At 39.8% G+C, this 17,711-nt stretch overlaps 1 protein-coding gene across 1 annotated transcript in view; it reads left to right on the forward strand.

The window, feature by feature from the left end:
* The first annotated feature begins 3,188 nt into the window (after window positions 1–3,188).
* LOC133652158 (ubiquitin-conjugating enzyme E2 Z-like) overlaps window positions 3,189–17,711 on the forward strand; it is a 33,172-nt gene continuing 18,649 nt past the window's right edge. The window contains exons 1-2 of the mRNA XM_062050587.1: window positions 3,189–4,041; window positions 11,823–11,895. Coding sequence (XP_061906571.1) covers window positions 3,665–4,041; window positions 11,823–11,895 — 450 coding nt within the window. The 5' untranslated portion in view covers window positions 3,189–3,664. The remainder of the gene's footprint in view (window positions 4,042–11,822; window positions 11,896–17,711) is intronic.

Here is a 17,711-nt window from a genome sequence, read left to right on the forward strand (position 1 = left end):
TGCAGCCACCAAACCGGATCCCCTCAACGCCTTGACTGCGCCTAGAAATTCTGTCCATAAAAGTTATGAACAGAATCGGTGACAAAGGGCAGCCTTGGCGGAGTCCAACCCTCACTGGAAACGTGTCCGACTTACTGCCGGCAATGCGGACCAAGCTCTGACACTGATCATACAGGGAGCGGACCGCCACAATCAGACAGTCCGATACCCCATAGTCTCTGAGCACTTCCCACAGGACTTCCCGAGGGACACGGTCGAATGCCTTCTCCAAGTCCACAAAGCACATGTAGACTGGTTGGGCAAACTCCCATGCACCCTCAAGGACCCTGCCGAACTGGTCCGCGACCAGGACGAAAACCACACTGTTCCTCCTGAATCCAAGGTTCGACTATCCGGCGTAGCCTCCTCTCCAGTACACCTGAATAGACCTTACCGGGAAGGCTGAGGAGTGTGATCCCACAATAGTTGGAACACACCCTCCGGTTCCCCTTTTTAAAGAGAGGAACCACCACCCCGGTCTGCCAATCCAGAGGTACCTCCCCCGATGTCCACGCGATGCTGCAGAGTCTTGTCAACCAAGACAGCCCCACAGCATCCAGAGCCTTAAGGAACTACGGGCGGATCTCATCTACCCCCGGGGCCTTGCCACAGAGGAGCTTTTTAACTACCTCAGTAACCTCAGCCCCAGAAATAGGAGAGCCCACCACAGATTTCCCAGGCACTGCTTCCTCATAGGAAGACGTGTTGGTGGGATTGAGGAGGTCTTCGAAGTATTCCCTCCACCGATCCACAACATCCGCAGTCGAGGTCGGCAGAACACCATCCTCACCATACACGGTGTTAGTGCACTGCTTCCCTTTCCTGAGGCGGTGGATGGTGGTCCAGAATCGCTTCGAATCCGTCCGGAAGTCGTTTTCCATGGCTTCCCCGAACTCCTCCCATGTCCGAGTTTTTGCCTCTGTGACCGCTGAGGCCACACACCGCTTGGCTTGTCGGTACCTGTCCGCTGCCTCAGGAGTCCTATGAGCCAAAAGAACCCGATAGGACTCCTTCTTCAGCTTGACGGCATCCCTCACCGCCGGTGTCCACCAACGGGTTCTAGGATTACCGCCACAACAGGCACCAACTACCTTGCGGCCACAGCTCCAATCAGCCGCCTCGACAATAGAGGTGCGGAACATGGTCCACTCGGACTCAATGTCCAGCACCTCCCTCGTGACATGTTCAAAGTTCTTCCGGAGGTGGGAATTGAAACTCTCTCTGACAGGAGACTCTGCCAGACGTTCCCAGTAAACCCTCACAATGCGTTTGGGCCTGCCAGGTCTGTCCGGCATCCTCCCCCACCATCGCAGCCAACTCACCACCAGGTGGTGATCGGTAGGAAGCTCCGCCCCTCTCTTCACCCGAGTGTCCAAAACATGAGGCCGCAAATCCGATGACACAACTACAAAGTCGATCATGGAACTGCGGCCTAGGGTGTCCTGGTGCCAAGTGCACATATGGACACCCTTATGCTTGAACATGGTGTTCGTTATGGACAATCTGTGACGGGCACAAAAGTCCAATAACAAAACACCACTCGGGTTCAGATCCGGGCGGCCATTCTTCCCAATCACGCCTCTCCAGGTTTCACTGTCGTTGCCAACATGATCGTTGAAGTCGCCTAGTAGAACGAGGGAATCACCCGGGGGAGCACTCACAAGTACTCCCTCGAGTGAATCCAAAAAGGGTGGGTACTCTGAGCTGCTGTTTGGCACGTAAGCGCAAACAACAGTCAGGACCCGTCCCCCACCCGAAGGCGGAGGGAAGCTTCCCTCTCGTTCACTGGGTTGAACTCCAACGTGCAGGCTCTGAGCCGGGGGAAACAAGAATTGCCACCCCAACCCGTTGCCTCTCACAGCTGGCAACACCAGAGTGGAAGAGAGTCCAGCCCCTCTTGAGAGAACTGGTTCCAGAGCCCTTGCTGTGCGTCGAAGTGAGTCCGACTATATCTAGCCGGAACTTCTCCACCTTGCGCACTAGCTCAGGCTCCTTCCCCCCCAGCGAGGTGACGTTCCACGTCCCAAGAGCTAGCTTCTGTAGCCGAGGATCGGACCGCCAAGTGCCCTGCCTTCAGCTGCCGCCCAGCTCACATTGCACCCGACCTCTATGGCCCCTGCTATGGGTGGTGAGCCCATTGGAGGGGGGACCCACGTTGCCTCTTCGGGCTGTGCCCGGCCGGGCCCCATGGGGACAGGCGCTCGCCATCGTGCCCCAACTCCGGGCCTGGCTCCAGAGGGGGGCCCTGGTGACCCGCGTCCGGGCGAGGGAAATCTGAGTCTCGGTTCTTGTATTTCCATAGAAGTCTTCAATGTAAATGTATGTATGTATATAAATATGTATGTGTATATGTATATATATGTATGTATGTATGTATGTATGTATGTATGTATGTATGTATGTATGTATGTATGTATGTATGTATGTGTACGTAACCTATTATTATGGACTTGCCTCTTTGTGATGTTAAGTTCCTGTTATAAGCTGTTATACAGTATATGTCTTGAGCTCTTATTTTGAAGGTGCTAAGAGCGGAAGTGGTGACACGGTGTGGTGGAGTGGAGTTTTGAAAACAAGCGAATGTAACCGAGGGTTTATATATGTCGCCTATACTGTATAAAACTACAAAATAACAAACACGGAGGCTCGTTTTTTTTTTCAAAACTCCGCTCCACCGCACCGCGTCACCACTTCTGCTCTTAGCTTCTTCAAAATAAGAGCTCAAGGCATATACTGTATAACAGCTTATAACAGGAACTTAACATTACAAAGAGGCAAGTCCATAAAAATAGTTTACATATATATTTTGCATTCTGTTTTAGTTACTTTATTGAGTTTACAACCCTCTGGCGCTGTCTTGTACTGTTTCTGTACTTGTTTTGATTATTATTATTTCTTGATTGTATGTAAATGTTGCATATTATAAATATAGGTTTAAAAAAAAAAAAATAGGTCCGTGACTTTAGGATTTTCAAAATACATGTTGGGGAAACCATAACCTTGCGGTTACGACAAATGTATTCGGTACATGCTGCTTTTTTTTTGCCATTTGTTAAAATTAGAAGTATGTGTGGCTTTATGACGACGAAAATCGTTTTCCATGCGTTTAAATGCGTGGGTTAGCTCGTCTCATACGTTTACTCTGAAACGTCGTTGCCTTGAAGCCGCACCGGAAGTGGGCAACCGTCTTGACTTGAAACGCCATCCGATGTCGCGAGTCAAATCTGGTTGGTTTCGACATAAAGACTCGGGTGGTAAAGAAAGTGATTGGTGAGGGAAATTAATATTTCTCGTAGTTGATTTAACGTTGTGTGGTAGAGCGCGACTGGGCCGAGGAGTGTCGTTCGCCCGACAATTTGTCACTTTCGAGGCCTGCGGGAAGCAGCTAACGTAAAGCGGCCAACGTTGACGTAAAGACGCTGACGTAAAGAAGCTAGCATGTCGGCGGAAGAAGGTCCTCGGGTTGTGTTGTCGTGTGGAGGCGGGACGTCATCGCTCTGATCTCGGGAGAAGAAGCTCGAGTTCCGCGGCACTCTTACATGGACGCTGGGCTGCCCAACCGTGCCAACAATTGTCTCGTACTGTTGAACAGCGGCCGTTAGCTCCACTTCACAGCACCCCGGCCATGGCGGACAGCGTCGGACCGGAGTCCATCGGCGACTCCCTCGCTTCTGGCGGAACCTCCGCCCTCATGCTTGCCGACTCTATGGCGGGCGGACAGCCTAGCGAGGGCGACCAGGTCGGGCTTGGTCCCGGCGACTCGCCGGCGGACGGTCTGGCGGCGACGGCCACGGACTTCTGGAACGCGTTCGGCTTGATTCCACCGGCGGTGTCCGCCAACGTGCACTCGCCGTCTCTCCCGCAGGGTGTCGGTCAGGCGGCGGGCGCAGGGGCAGGACCCGGGCCCCTCACGCAGGTCTACGCCGCCACCTGGGACCCGACCCGGAGCACTGACTGGGACAACGACAAAACTTCACAGCCTGCTATTTTAAGAATAAAGAGGTACACGACGACCCATTAGTTTATTATATAAACCTTTATTTAATTCAGTGGTGTCCAAAGTGTGGCCCGGGGGCCATTTGTGTCCCTTTAAAACATCCATCCGTCTATTCATTTTCTACCGCTTGTCCCTTTTAGGGTCGCGGGGGGTGCTGGAGCCTATCTCCGCTGCATTCGGGCGAAGGCACAGTCATTGCTCAAAACATAATATTGCTTCAAAATCATTGTTTTATGAATTATTGACCTATCCAAGGCTCCAATTACTTCACATCAATTAATCCACTTTGAAAAATATATTTTTTGGAAGAGTTTGCATATTTTGTGTGTTTGCCATAAAAACATAGTTTTCGTTGACAAAAAGGGCAGAAAACAAAAAAACAACATGAAAAACTTAGAATTGAGGGATAGATGTGAAGTTGATGTAGACTCTAGAGATTTAGGTGTTAAATAATGTATGTATGCTCTGGCACAACATTATCATCATTTCATGACCCAAGCAAAAAACTTTTTACACTTTTATACTGAAACAAATATCTACAACTTATTAGATACAGACATAGAAAAAACTACAGACAGCGGTAAAGTTTATATCCATGAAGGAAAGAAAAAAGGAAATGAATGTTTATTACTTAAATACATTTGCATATGCATAAAAAAATGTTTTCTTTTATAAAAAAAGTTTTAATGAATGAAGTAATGTTTATGACAACCTTTCTCCCAAACACAATATAGAATATGGGTGAATGTGGAAATAGTGTCAAAGCGCTTTGAGTTCCTTAAAAAAAAAGGTAGAAAAGCCCTATACAAGTACAACCCATTTACCATATAACAGGATAATGCATACATTTATCGTTTGTTTTCAAAACGCTTACAAAAAAAGTGGGACCCCAAACATTTACTGTGGGACCCCATTTGTATGACTTGACGGGGTCCCCAGGACCCCAATTTGAAAATTCCTAGCGAAAACACTAAGAATATAGCAAAGTGAAATAAAAAAGCAAACCGGTGAAACGTAACGAGAAAAAGTAGCAATTTTCCCTCTAACACCGAAAAGTTCATTAAATCTCACATTGCTCAAAAATAATAATGAATCAAAATCAATGGTATTTACTTAACATCAAACATTTCCTTTGCAATATTTTTGGGAGAAAATATTGCATATTTTGTGTGTTCTCCCATATAAAAAAATAACAATCGATGGATGCATCCAAAGTTGTCCTAGATCACTTACTGCACAGCGTCTTCTCTCACTGGGATAAAGACTGATGGGATGTTTATATCTTCCGCTTTACATCAACAATTCATCATCCTCATAAAGGGTTTAAAAAAACAAAAAACGAGCGTCTTTCTCGTGCCTTTCTCGCCATCTCCGGGTCAAAGTTGACCAACTTGTCAGATTATGTCCTATCTTTCTACTATCCAGGTGAGAGGCATGATTTAACATCTAGAATTAACTTTCAAAAGCTCCCCGGCTAAGTATGTCAATTTTTCCAGTCCATATCTCAAAACTAGTTATTCTAAAGGCACATGTTGAAAAAATATATACTGTTTACAAACAAAGATCAACCTAAAGCTTTAGTTTAGTTATATAAACCTTTATTTAATTAAGTGGTGTCCAAAGTGTGGCCCGACGGCCATTTGCAGCCGGTTTCTAATTTTTTAGCGGTCTAATATTCTATATTCTAAGAATATAGCAAAGTGAAATAAAAAAGCAAACCGGTGAAACGAACGAGAAAAAGTAGCAATTTTCCCTCTAATACCGAAAAGTTCTTTAAATCTGGCATTGCTCAAGAAATAATGAGTCAAAATTAATGGTATTTACTTCACACCAAAAGTTTCCTTTGCAATATTTTTTGGGAGAAAATATTGCATATTTTGTGTGTTTTTCATATAAAAAAACAACACAATCGATGGATGGATCCAAAGTTGTTCTAGAGCAGGGGTGTCAAACGTATAAACGTATGGCCAGAGGGCCGGATCAGGCCCTGGAACAGGTTTTATCCGGCCCACGGAATGAGTTTGCTAAGTATAAAAATGAACCTGAAGTGAAAGAAACAGCTCTTCTAAATGTGTCCACTGGATGTCGCAATAGCAATTCTTTGTATCTTTGTAGATGATGCTACATATGTACAAAATAAACCACATGATGTTAGTGCATCAGTCGATGAAAATGATCAAACTACATAAATAACATCCTGTAATTTGATTTTGATATAATTTTTTAATCTTGATAGATTGGAAATGAACACCTATCACATCATTTATTCAGAAAATATAAACTAAAGATAGAATACTATTAACATGTAAGTGTAAAAAAAAACATATGTACATTTTCAGAATGTGCTTGTTCTATTTCTGAACAAAGAAAACAATCTGAAGTTGTCTTTATTTTTAAGTTATCGTGCCGTGATTTTACCAGTACGGCCCACCTGGGAGTAGATTTTTTCACCATGTGGCCCCCCATCTAAAATGAGTTTGACACCCCTGATCTAGAGCCTAAACCAGAGGTGTAAAAGTGGTTTTCACTGAGGGCCACATGGCAGTTGTGTTTGGCCCCAGAGGGCCGCTTCTAACAGTGAATACTATTATTACACCATTTTTTTTAATGCATTTTATTAGATTTAAAAAAAAAAACTAAAATGTAAAAAAAATATGGTAACTTGCAATAATTTCACCTCAAAATGTAGTGTATATTACTGTAAATGGAAAAACAGTACTGCTGTTTTATGGTAAAAAAATAAGAAAAGGCAACTCAGTTGCCAGAATTTTACTGTAAAATTTACATTAGTTTTTTTACTGTAAATAAAAAAACCCTGCAATTTCACAGCAAAATTTCGGCACCTGAGCTGCCAGTCCTTGGTTTGTTTTTTCTACCGCAAATCAAGAAGTGTAGGTTTTTCGGTTTAGTACTTTAAATGCCAAAACGTTCCGTTTTTTTTCATTTAGAGAAAAATGCTGTTAAAACCTCAGTAAATTTCACAATTTGACCATGAAATCTATTGCTACTTTTACATTGCACAATTTGATGAATAACTTTTTTTAAAACAATCATTATTATTAGTATTTATTTCTATTTAAAAATGGTTTGAATGTTTGATAATATATTTTTGCATAATTAGACAATATTTAAGTTAACATGATTTGCGATTACATGGAGTACATATATTTTTTTCCTCCCAAAATATAAATAAATAATACATTTAGTAAGAAAAGTTACAGTATTTTATTCATACACATTATTTCCAGGCTTTCCAGGGCCACATCTGGCCCTCGGGCCTTGAGTTTGACACCTGTGGCCTAAACTGTTGAAAAGAAAGTTGAACTTATTTTTAACAGTTGATGCTCTTTAAAATCCCCAATACATTTTGTGGAATAAAAATAAAAGAAAAAGTAATTGCTCAAAAAATAATAATGAATCAAAATCAATGGTGTTGACCTGTTTAATGTTCCAAGTACTTCACATCCAAAAATTCACTTTGCAATATTTTTTTGAGAAAATATAACATGTTTTGTGTGTTTTCCATATAAAAACAAAGGGCATACACCAAAAGCATGACAAAATAACACAATTGATGGATGGATCTAAAAGTTGATCTAAAGCCTTAAGTGTTGAAAGGTTAAAAAAAAAAGTTTAACTTCTTTTTAACACTTTTATGAGTTGAGGCTCTTTAAAATCTCCAATAATTTTAAGGGCATTAAAAAAAAAGTCATTTCTCAAAACAATTATGACTTCAAATCAATGTTATGAATTATTGACCTATTTCATTGAAAATATGTTTGGGGAAAATATTGCATATCTTGTATTTTGCCATAAAAAGGGGTTTTGACAAAAGGAAGTAAAACATAAAAAAACTTTATCGACAGACTTGAAGTTGATCGAGAGATTTAAGCGTACTTTGATTTTTCAGTGTGTCATTAATATAAATTGATAAAGATCCGGAACTTTGAAATGCCCAAACATAGTTTCCACACGACTGATGTAAGTCGCGCAAACATGAGCGGTGGTGTGTGTACTGTGATCTTGTTTAAATTATGTTTATTTTTGCATACAAGTTAAAAGAGCAAATTAATGTTGATGACATGCTTTTATTAGTAATAGAATGAAGGTTATGGCAAACAGAAAAATATTTTTCTTTTTTTAACCATCAAAGGGTAACTGCCTATTTTTTTTACCATCAAAGGGTAACTGCTTTTTTTTTAGGAATTTTGTCCATCGTTCACCATCCTTATGTAAGACAAGAACACTTTTTTTTTAATGCATCCTATATTGTCGTTAGCAAGAGTCAGCTAACAATGGAGCTAATGATGGTCTCTCTATTCTGCCTATACAGCGCTCTAAAAACATCCAATCTTTTATATACACGCTGTAAGTATATATGTAGTATATAGTAACATTCATAATAACATGTAATATTTGCATATTTTCATCATTTTGAGCATACACAGACGCATGTCAACGTTCACTTTCCCTTCAACAACAACAAGACTACTAATCATGTCAGACTTGATGAGAGACAACAAAGACTACTTTGGGACAAACGATGACCCAGAAACTTCTATTTTTGAGCCTAAATATAAGGAGGATCATCTACAAGTTTTAGAAGCATCTTTAGTCAAACACTTAGCATCATATATAAGTATTGCTAAGTGCTAAACAAGATATACAAACATAATAAAACAATCACTTACTGTAAAGCGTCTGCTCTCGCTGGGATAAAGATTGATGGGATGTTTATATCTTCCCCTTTACATCAACAATTCATCCTCACAAAGCGTCTTTTAGTGTCTTTCTGGCCATCTCTGGGTCTAAATTGGCTGTCAATTGTCCTATCTTTCTTCTGTCCAGGTGAGAGGCATGATTTAACATTTAGAATGAACTTTCAACAGCTCGCCGGCTAAGTATGTACATTTTTGCAGTCCATATCTCAAAACTAGTTATTTTGAAGTCACATGTTGAAAAAATATATACTGTTTACGAATAAAGATCAACCTAAAACTAGTCCACATTTTCAGTGTATTCAAATTCCATTTGTCAGAGTTTAGTTTACATTTTGGGAGGAGTTGAAGGGGAACTGCAGTTTTTTTTGGAGAGTTGCTTAACGTACACATTTTTAATGCATTGTAACTGGTGAATAAATGTAAATAGAAGTCTGTTTACAGTGGAGCCAATGGGAGGTCCATAAAGCTCTGTGAATAAAACATCCAACAGTACTCTATTTACATGTCGTGACCTGACGTATTAGCGGTATTGTTATTATAATACTATAGGAACTATTTTTAGCGGCACCGTGATCAGAGTGTGAAATAGCTTAATGCTTGGCTGTTGAGCTGCTTCCTCGCCTCGGAGCTCGTGAAAGTTTATTCTACATCTTAAATCACACCTCACCTTGATAGTACAAAGATAGGACATAATCTGACAAGTTGGTCAACTTTGACAGCCAATTTAGACCCCAGAAAGGCGAGAAATGCACAAAAAGACGCTTGGTTCTACCCCACCTTTCTTCGCGAGGATTATTGTTGTTGTAAAGGTGATGATATAAACATCCCATCAGTTTTTATCCCAGTGAGTGCAGACATTGTACGGTAAGTGATTGTTTTATTACGTTTGTTGTCTCTCATGAAGTCTGCAGTAATCCGTGTTGTCAAAGGAAAAGGTAAATGTTGTGATGCCTTTTTTTAAATTATACTTAGAATGAGATTTAAAAAAAAATATTACTACATTACATACATACTTACAGTATGATGAAAATATGTAAATATGACATGTTATTATGCATGTTACTAGATACTACATATATACTTACATAGGGATGATGCTCGATAAGAAAAGAACCTAGTCCTCGGACTCGAATCCCTTTTTGAGAACCGGTACCCGTTATCAAGACCACTATAATAAAGAAAAAGAGTTGGTTCTTTATTCGAATCCCTGGGAACGAATCCCGTCCCGACAAGAAATGCCCCATAGGACATAACAAGAAATTACGTCACGTAGCTCAGTCATTTGTCACGGTGGGGTGCTGCGGTTCGTTCTCCCGGGACGCAAAACTGACGGCTCTGGACGAAAGCGTGCAGGTAGGAGATGATTTATTCCTCATAAATCATACACATTACAACAGACAGGAACGAAACAAAAGGAAAGCGTGCCGTTCGCACGAGAAGCTAAAGCAAAAACTTACTTAGCACAGGAATACTAGAAGCTAAGGTAACTTAGCACAGGAATCATGCGCTCGAAAACCAGAATGCCAACGTAACTGTTGCAAATGCAAACAATGAAGCCACGACGAGTGACCAGAAAAGGCAGGCTTAAATAGAGTCTCTGATGAGCAACAGGTGCGCGTACAAGGCAGGTGAAAATCATAAGTAACCATGGTGACTAAAACAAACCCCCGAAGTGCACAAAACATCTAAGGAAGTCCAAAACTAACAGAACATAACTAAAAACATGATCCGACAAATATATACATAATTTACTGACCTTTTTATAATAAAATATCTTGTAATATGTAATTAATTAATTCAGTCATTATTAATATACTGAGATGAAGAATATTTTATTTTCAATAAGGTTGAAAGTTTTTCTTATAATTCTTCTTTGTACTTTGTAAGCACTATTCATTTGAAGAACCTCTTAAAGTGGATCATATCAGTGCAATGTTTAACTTTTTTACTTAATCCATTCCATCATTTAATTCCACATCATTTTAGCTGTTTGCAATTTTACCAAATCCTCAAAGTTTAATATTTTTGACTCAAAGTGTTTGTATGTTCTCTATATCCAACATTATGTATCAGTCTAATTGATCTTTTTTGTAACACGGTTAACGAACGCAGCGCACATTCGTAGTTATTTCCCCACATTTCTGCACAATAACTCAGATATGGTAATACTATAGTAGCGAGCAGTAGAGAATGAGCAGCGATTTGTTAAACCAAATATTGTGTGTTTTTTCCATATACAACAACCTATCTGGACTCGATAAGAGAATCGATAAATAATCGGTTCGATAAAAGTATTCGATAATAGGCTCGAACTCGATAATTTCTTATCAAACATCATCCCTATACTTACAGTATGATGAAAATATGTAAATATTACATGTTGTTATGAATATTACTACATCACATATATACTTATAGTATGATGGAAATACATAAATATTACATGTCATTATGCATTTTACTACATTACATATATACTTACAATATGATGAAAATATGTAAATATTACATTTTGTTATGAATGTTACTACATTACATATATACTTACAGTATGATGAAAATATGTAAATATTGCATTTTATTATTAATTTTACGAGATACTACATATAAACTTACAGTATGATTAATGTAAATATTACATGTTGTTATGAATGTTACTACATTGCGTATACTTACAGTATGATGAAAATATGTAAATATTAGATGTTATTATGAATGTTACTAGATGCTACATATATACTTGCAGCATGATAAAAATATGTAAATATTACATGTTATTATGAATGTTACTACATTACATATATACTTACAGAATGATGAAAATATGTAAATATTACATGTTATTATGAATGTTTCTAGATACTACATATATACTTACAGTATGATGAAAATATGTTTTCAGGCCGAATATAAGGACTTTCATAGGCTCCATTGTTAGCTGACTTTTGCTAACATTTATTTACGACTTAGAATGCAGAAAAACATGTGTTCTTGTCTAAAAAAATATACCTTGTTCTAACGTCCGTGAAAGACAAGGACCTGACTATTTTGTGGTGGTGTTTCAGGGACATCATGTCCATCTACAAGGAGCCTCCGCCAGGAATGTTTGTGGTCCCTGATCCTCAAGACATGACCAAGGTAAACACCAGTGGACTCGGGTGAAAAAGTACTTTATTCTTCTCAATGTCTGCAGAAAGTGACAAGTAAAGGTGAGCGTTGGCGATGTGAACAACTACACAAGTATTCAAAAGGGTGTGGAGTAATTGCTTGTATTTTTAGCTGGAGGACTAGTCTCACTCTGACACCTCGTCCTTTAACCACAACATGCAGGTGTGGAGACGCATTGTTTAGACGCTAAAATGTTGGTAAATAAAACCTGCCTTGTTTTTTTAATTAATACTTGGGCCTACTACGCTAGTGTAATATAACATTGGTCATTATGGTGTTTTTTGGAAGGAGATACTTGGCGAAACAAGTCACAGTAATTACCTTCATTACAACAAATAACACAACATTTTTAAGTATCATTATCAAGTATCGTTATCGGAGGAGGGCGAGGCAAAACGTGATAGACACCAGTAGCAGGCGTGCCAACCGCTAAGCTATCTTGAAACATCTAATGTTTCAGGGAAGCACGTTACAGGAAGTAAGCAGTTTTTAACTAGATGAGGTGTGAATGCTCCAATGCTGAAGTTGAACTGACAGAATGTAGTATGAATGTAAGAATAGTTTGAATGTCCAGGATGAGTGGAATGTGTTGATGTTGGAATGGTTTGAATAGGTTGATAAATGTGGGAATTGTGCAACTTGGAAAGATGTCACATTCATTTCAATGGGAACTTCCTGGAAATTTGGGGACAAGTGGGATTTTTTTTTAAATTCTTAAAAATGTGAATGTTTTGAATTATTTTAAATGGTTGGTGTTGACATTTTTCAAATCGGTCGAGAAATGTTGAAGTAGTAACATTTTTAGTTGAGAAATTGTACTATAGAATTTCGGGAAAAACGGGAATTTTTCAAGTTCTTAAACCAACTTGTGTTTATTGTTGTGACTAAGAATAATGTTTTTACAGTGGAACGGTTGAAATGGGTTAAAAAATGTGAAAGGAGTCATCGCACTAAAAAAAGGTTGGAAATAAGGTTAGAAAAAAACAGGAATTCCGGGAAATTTTTTGAATGTGGAAAAAATAGTTGTTTGAATTTCCAAGATGAAATGAATGTGTTGAAGTTGGAACGGTTTGAATCGGATGAAACATGTGGATGGTAGAGCGTGCCAAAATCTGGCGAAGAAGAAGATAGCAAAAAACCCAGATACTGTAAAGCTGCTAAAATACTCATCTAAGTAAGCTAAGTACCATTATCACTGGATGACTATTTTTAAAGGAATGGCTAACATGCCACACACAGGAAGCTAATTTTCAATGTACAGGAGGTCTGATCCATCCAGATGTCAATACTATGGATACCTAGTCCAGTATCGGTATATAAATAGATGTCGCTACTATGGATACCTAGTCTAGTATCAGTATATAAACAGATGTTGCCACTATGGATACCTAGTCTAGTATCAGTATATAGACAGATGTCGATACTATGGATACTACTAGTCTAGCGTCAGTATATAAAAGAATTAATAATAATAATAATAATGGATTAGATTTTATATCGCGCTTTTCTATTATTAGATACTCATAGCGCTCACAGAGGAGTGGGAACCCATCATTCATTCACACCTGGTGGTGGTAAGCTACCTTTGTAGCCACAGCTGCCCTGGGGTAGACTGACGGAAGCAAGGCTGCCAGTTTGCGCCTACGGCCCCTCCGACCACCACCTATCATTCATTCATCATTCATTCACCAGTGTGAGCGGCACCGGGGGCAAGGGTGAAGTGTCCTGCCCAAGGACACAACGGCAGCGATTTGGATGTCAAAAGGCGGGGAGCGAACCTGCAACCCTCAGGTTTCCGGCACGGCCGCTCTACCCACTACGCCAGGGGTGGGCAATTATTTTTTCCATGGTGGGCCACATGAGAAACAGAAAATATTGTGGAGGGCCGGGCCAAAAGGCTGAACTCAATTCTGCATAATATTAATTGTATTTCTTTATAAAAAGCAGTAAATAGCATTGTTTTGACAAGCTGGTAAGACTGGCTAGATGTTATAATTAAGAAATGAAAAGGTTTAGGGGTTGCCTTACAAAAAATGTCATTTATTCAATCACATCACAATATTGTCTTTGTGCTCCAAACATTATGCAAGACACATCATATTGAACAAAATGAACTGATCATCACTGAACTGTGATTTTGAGAAAAAGGCTTCCGAAGAAAGTGTCCCAATTCACTGCTAGTTGGTGCCTTTACGTACCTACATTTGTAGTCTAACCACATCATTTGGTGTTTTTAAGTTATTTTTTCTTGTTCAGTGAGAGAAATCTAGCCTCTGCTGGGCTTTAACGAGGGCATCAAAGTCAGGTTGAATGTCTGAGGTTGAGACGCGAAGCACAGCTGACAGATGATCATCAGTGAGAGAGGATCTATACCTGGATTTTGTAAACTTCATCATTGAAAATGTTTGTTCACATATGTAGGTAGAGCCAAAGAGAACCAACATCTTCTGAGCATGTCTCCTCATGTTTGGAAAGTTCTCCTTAAGAGAAGAGTAGAAATCCAGCAGAGATTTTGACTTAAAGTGCTCTGCCAGTACTGCATCAGACTGCAGGTCAATGAGTTCCAGCCGAACATCACTGGGTGCATTATCCACACTGCAGGTACAGGGAGAGGAAATCGGGTGCATTTCATCCTCGATTGTTCTGAGATCTTCAAATCGCCTTGAAAATTCAGCATGCAATGCTCCTAACATGGATGAGTACCTGCGGAGGTGATCAGCTGATGGTGTGACTTCTTTCAGGGTTTGCATGTGAGTGAGAGTGTTGCTCTCCAGTTGGCTTGAAAGAAACTGCATCTTTCTCCTGAAAGCCTTCACCAGGCTGTACATTTCATGAATAAAAAGGCCCTTGCCTTGCAGTTTGGTGTTCAGTTCATTCATCAGTGCAGTTACATCAACAGCAAATGCAAAATCTGCTATCCAGTCCTCATCTGAGAGCTCTGGGATGTATTTGCCTTTCTTCTCACAGAACTCTCGAATCTCTGCTTTCAGGTCCCAAATTCTTTTTAGCACTTTGCCCAGGCTGAGCCATCTGACAGCTGTGTGGTAGCCGATGTCCCTTTGCTCAGTCTCATGCTCCTCCAAAAGTGCGACAAACTGTCTGTGATTCAATGCCCGTGCCCTGATGAACTTAACCGTTTTAGCAACAACATCAATAACATGGGTAATTTTGCACTGACTTGCACAACACAATAAAAATGGGACCCATTACCTCCCTGCTTGGCACTCAGCATCAAGGGTTGAAATTGGGGGTTAAATCACCAAAAATGATTCCCGGGCGCGGCACCGCTGCTGCCCACTGCTCCCCTCACCTCCCAGGGGGTGAACAAGGGGATGGGTCAAATGCAGAGGACAAATTTCACCACACCTAGTGTGTGTGTGACAATCATTGGTACTTTAACTTTAACTTGAACATGTTGGTGTATGATACAATGCAAAAATACCAATTTCTGATCTGCGTCGATTTCTGTCACTTTATCCTGCATACGTTTTAAAAGTCCGACATTTTTCCCTGTAAGATTTGGACAACCATATGTTGTGACACCTGCCAGTCTGTCCCATTTCAATCCCAGAATGTCCATGCACGCATTTACCTCCGTAAACAGATCGCTCCCTGTCGTCCCTTTCATCGACTGCATGGATGCCAGCTCCTCCGTAATCTTGAAGTACGTTATCCCCCGGACAAATATGAGTAGCTGGGCTGTGTCGCGGACATCACAGCTCTCGTTCAAATCCAAGGAGAAAAAGTCAAAACTTGCCACTTCACGTTGCAGCTGAAGCTTCAGATTCCCCGCAATGTCCTCGATCCTCCTCGTCACGGTTCGCCTGGACAGCGGGACTTGCTCAAATGCGCCTTTTTTCAGGGCATATTAGTGCTGCACAGTCCACCAAGCACTCTTTGACAAACCCCCCCTCCGTGAATGGCTTACTTTTTTTAGCGATTTAGTGTCAGTATATAAACAGATGTCGATACTATGGATACCTAATCTAGTATCAGTATATAAACAGATGTTGATACCTAGGCTAGTATCAGTATATAAACTGATGTCGATACTATGGATAACTAATCTAGTATCAGTATATAAACAGATGTCAATACTATGGATACCTAGTCTAGTATCAGTATATAAACAGATGTCGATACTGTGGATACCTAGTCTAGTATCAGTATATAAACAGATGTCGATACTGTGGATACCTAGTCTATTGTCAGTTTATAGACAGATGTCGATACTATGGATACCTAGTCTAGTGTCAGTATATAAAAGGATTACATGGATACCTAGTCTAGTGTCAGTATATTCAAGGATTACATGGATACCTAGTCTAGTATCAGTATAAAAACAGATTTTGACACTATGTATACCTAGTCTAGTGGCAGTATATAAACAGATGTCGATACTATGGATACCTAGTCTAGTATCAGTATATGTCGATACTATGGATACCTAGTCTAGTGTCAGTATATAGACAGATGTTGATACTATGGATACCTAGTCTCGTATCAGTATATTAACAGATGTCGATACTATGGATAACTGGTCTAGTATCAGTATATAAACAGATTTCGATACTATGGATACCTAGTCTAGTGTCAGTATATAAACAGATGCTGATACTATGGATACCTAGTCTAGTACCAGTATATAAACAGATGTCGATACTATGGATACCTAGTCTAGTATCAGTATATAAACAGATGTCGATACTATGGGTACCTAGTCTAGTATCAGTATATAAACTGATGTTTATACTGTGGATACATAGTCTAGTATCAGTTGATACTGTGGATACATAGTCTAGTATCAGTTGATACTGTGGATACCTAGTCTAGTATCAGTATATAAACAGATGTCGATACTGTGGATACCTAGTCTATTGTCAGTATATAGACAGATGTCGATACTATGGATACCTAGTCTAGTGTCAGTATATAAAAGGATTACATGGATACCTAGTTTAGTGTCAGTATTTAAGGGTTACATGGATACCTAGTCTAGTATCAGTATAAAAACAGATGTTGATACTATGTATACCTGGTCTAGTGTCAGTATATAAACAGATGTCGATACTATGGATACCTAGTCTACTGTCAGTATATAGACAGATGTTGATACTATGGATACCTAGTCTCGTATCAGTATATAAACAGATGTCGATACTATGGATAACTAGTCTAGTGTCAGTATATAAACAGATTTCAATTCTATGGATTCCTAGTCTAGTGTCAGTATATAAACAGATGTCGATACTATGGATACCTAGTCTAGTACCAGTATATAAACCGATGTCGATACTATGGATACCTAGTCTAGTATCAGTATATAAACTGATGTCGATACTACGAGATACCTTGTCTAGTGTCAGTATATAAACAGATGTTGATACTATGGATACCTAGTCTAGTATCAGTATATAAACTGATGTCGATACTATGGATACCTTGTCTAGTGTCAGTATATAAACAGATGTTGATACTATGGATACCTAGTCTAGTATCAGTATATAGACAGATGTTGATACTATGAATACCTAGTCTAGTATCAGTATATAGACAGATGTTGATACTATGGATACCTAGTCTAGTATCAGTATATAAACAGATGTTGATACTATGGATACCTAGTCTAGTGACAGAATATAAACAGATGTTGATACTATGGATACCTAGTCTAGTGTCAGTATATAAACAGATGTCGATACTATGGATACCTAGTCTAGTATTGGTACATAAAAGGATGAGGTTGATATTATTGATCCTAAAAAAGCATGTCAAGACATAGATGG

This window comes from Entelurus aequoreus, linkage group LG06, assembly GCF_033978785.1.
Source record: "Entelurus aequoreus isolate RoL-2023_Sb linkage group LG06, RoL_Eaeq_v1.1, whole genome shotgun sequence".
NCBI classification, from domain to species: Eukaryota; Metazoa; Chordata; class Actinopteri; order Syngnathiformes; family Syngnathidae; genus Entelurus; species Entelurus aequoreus.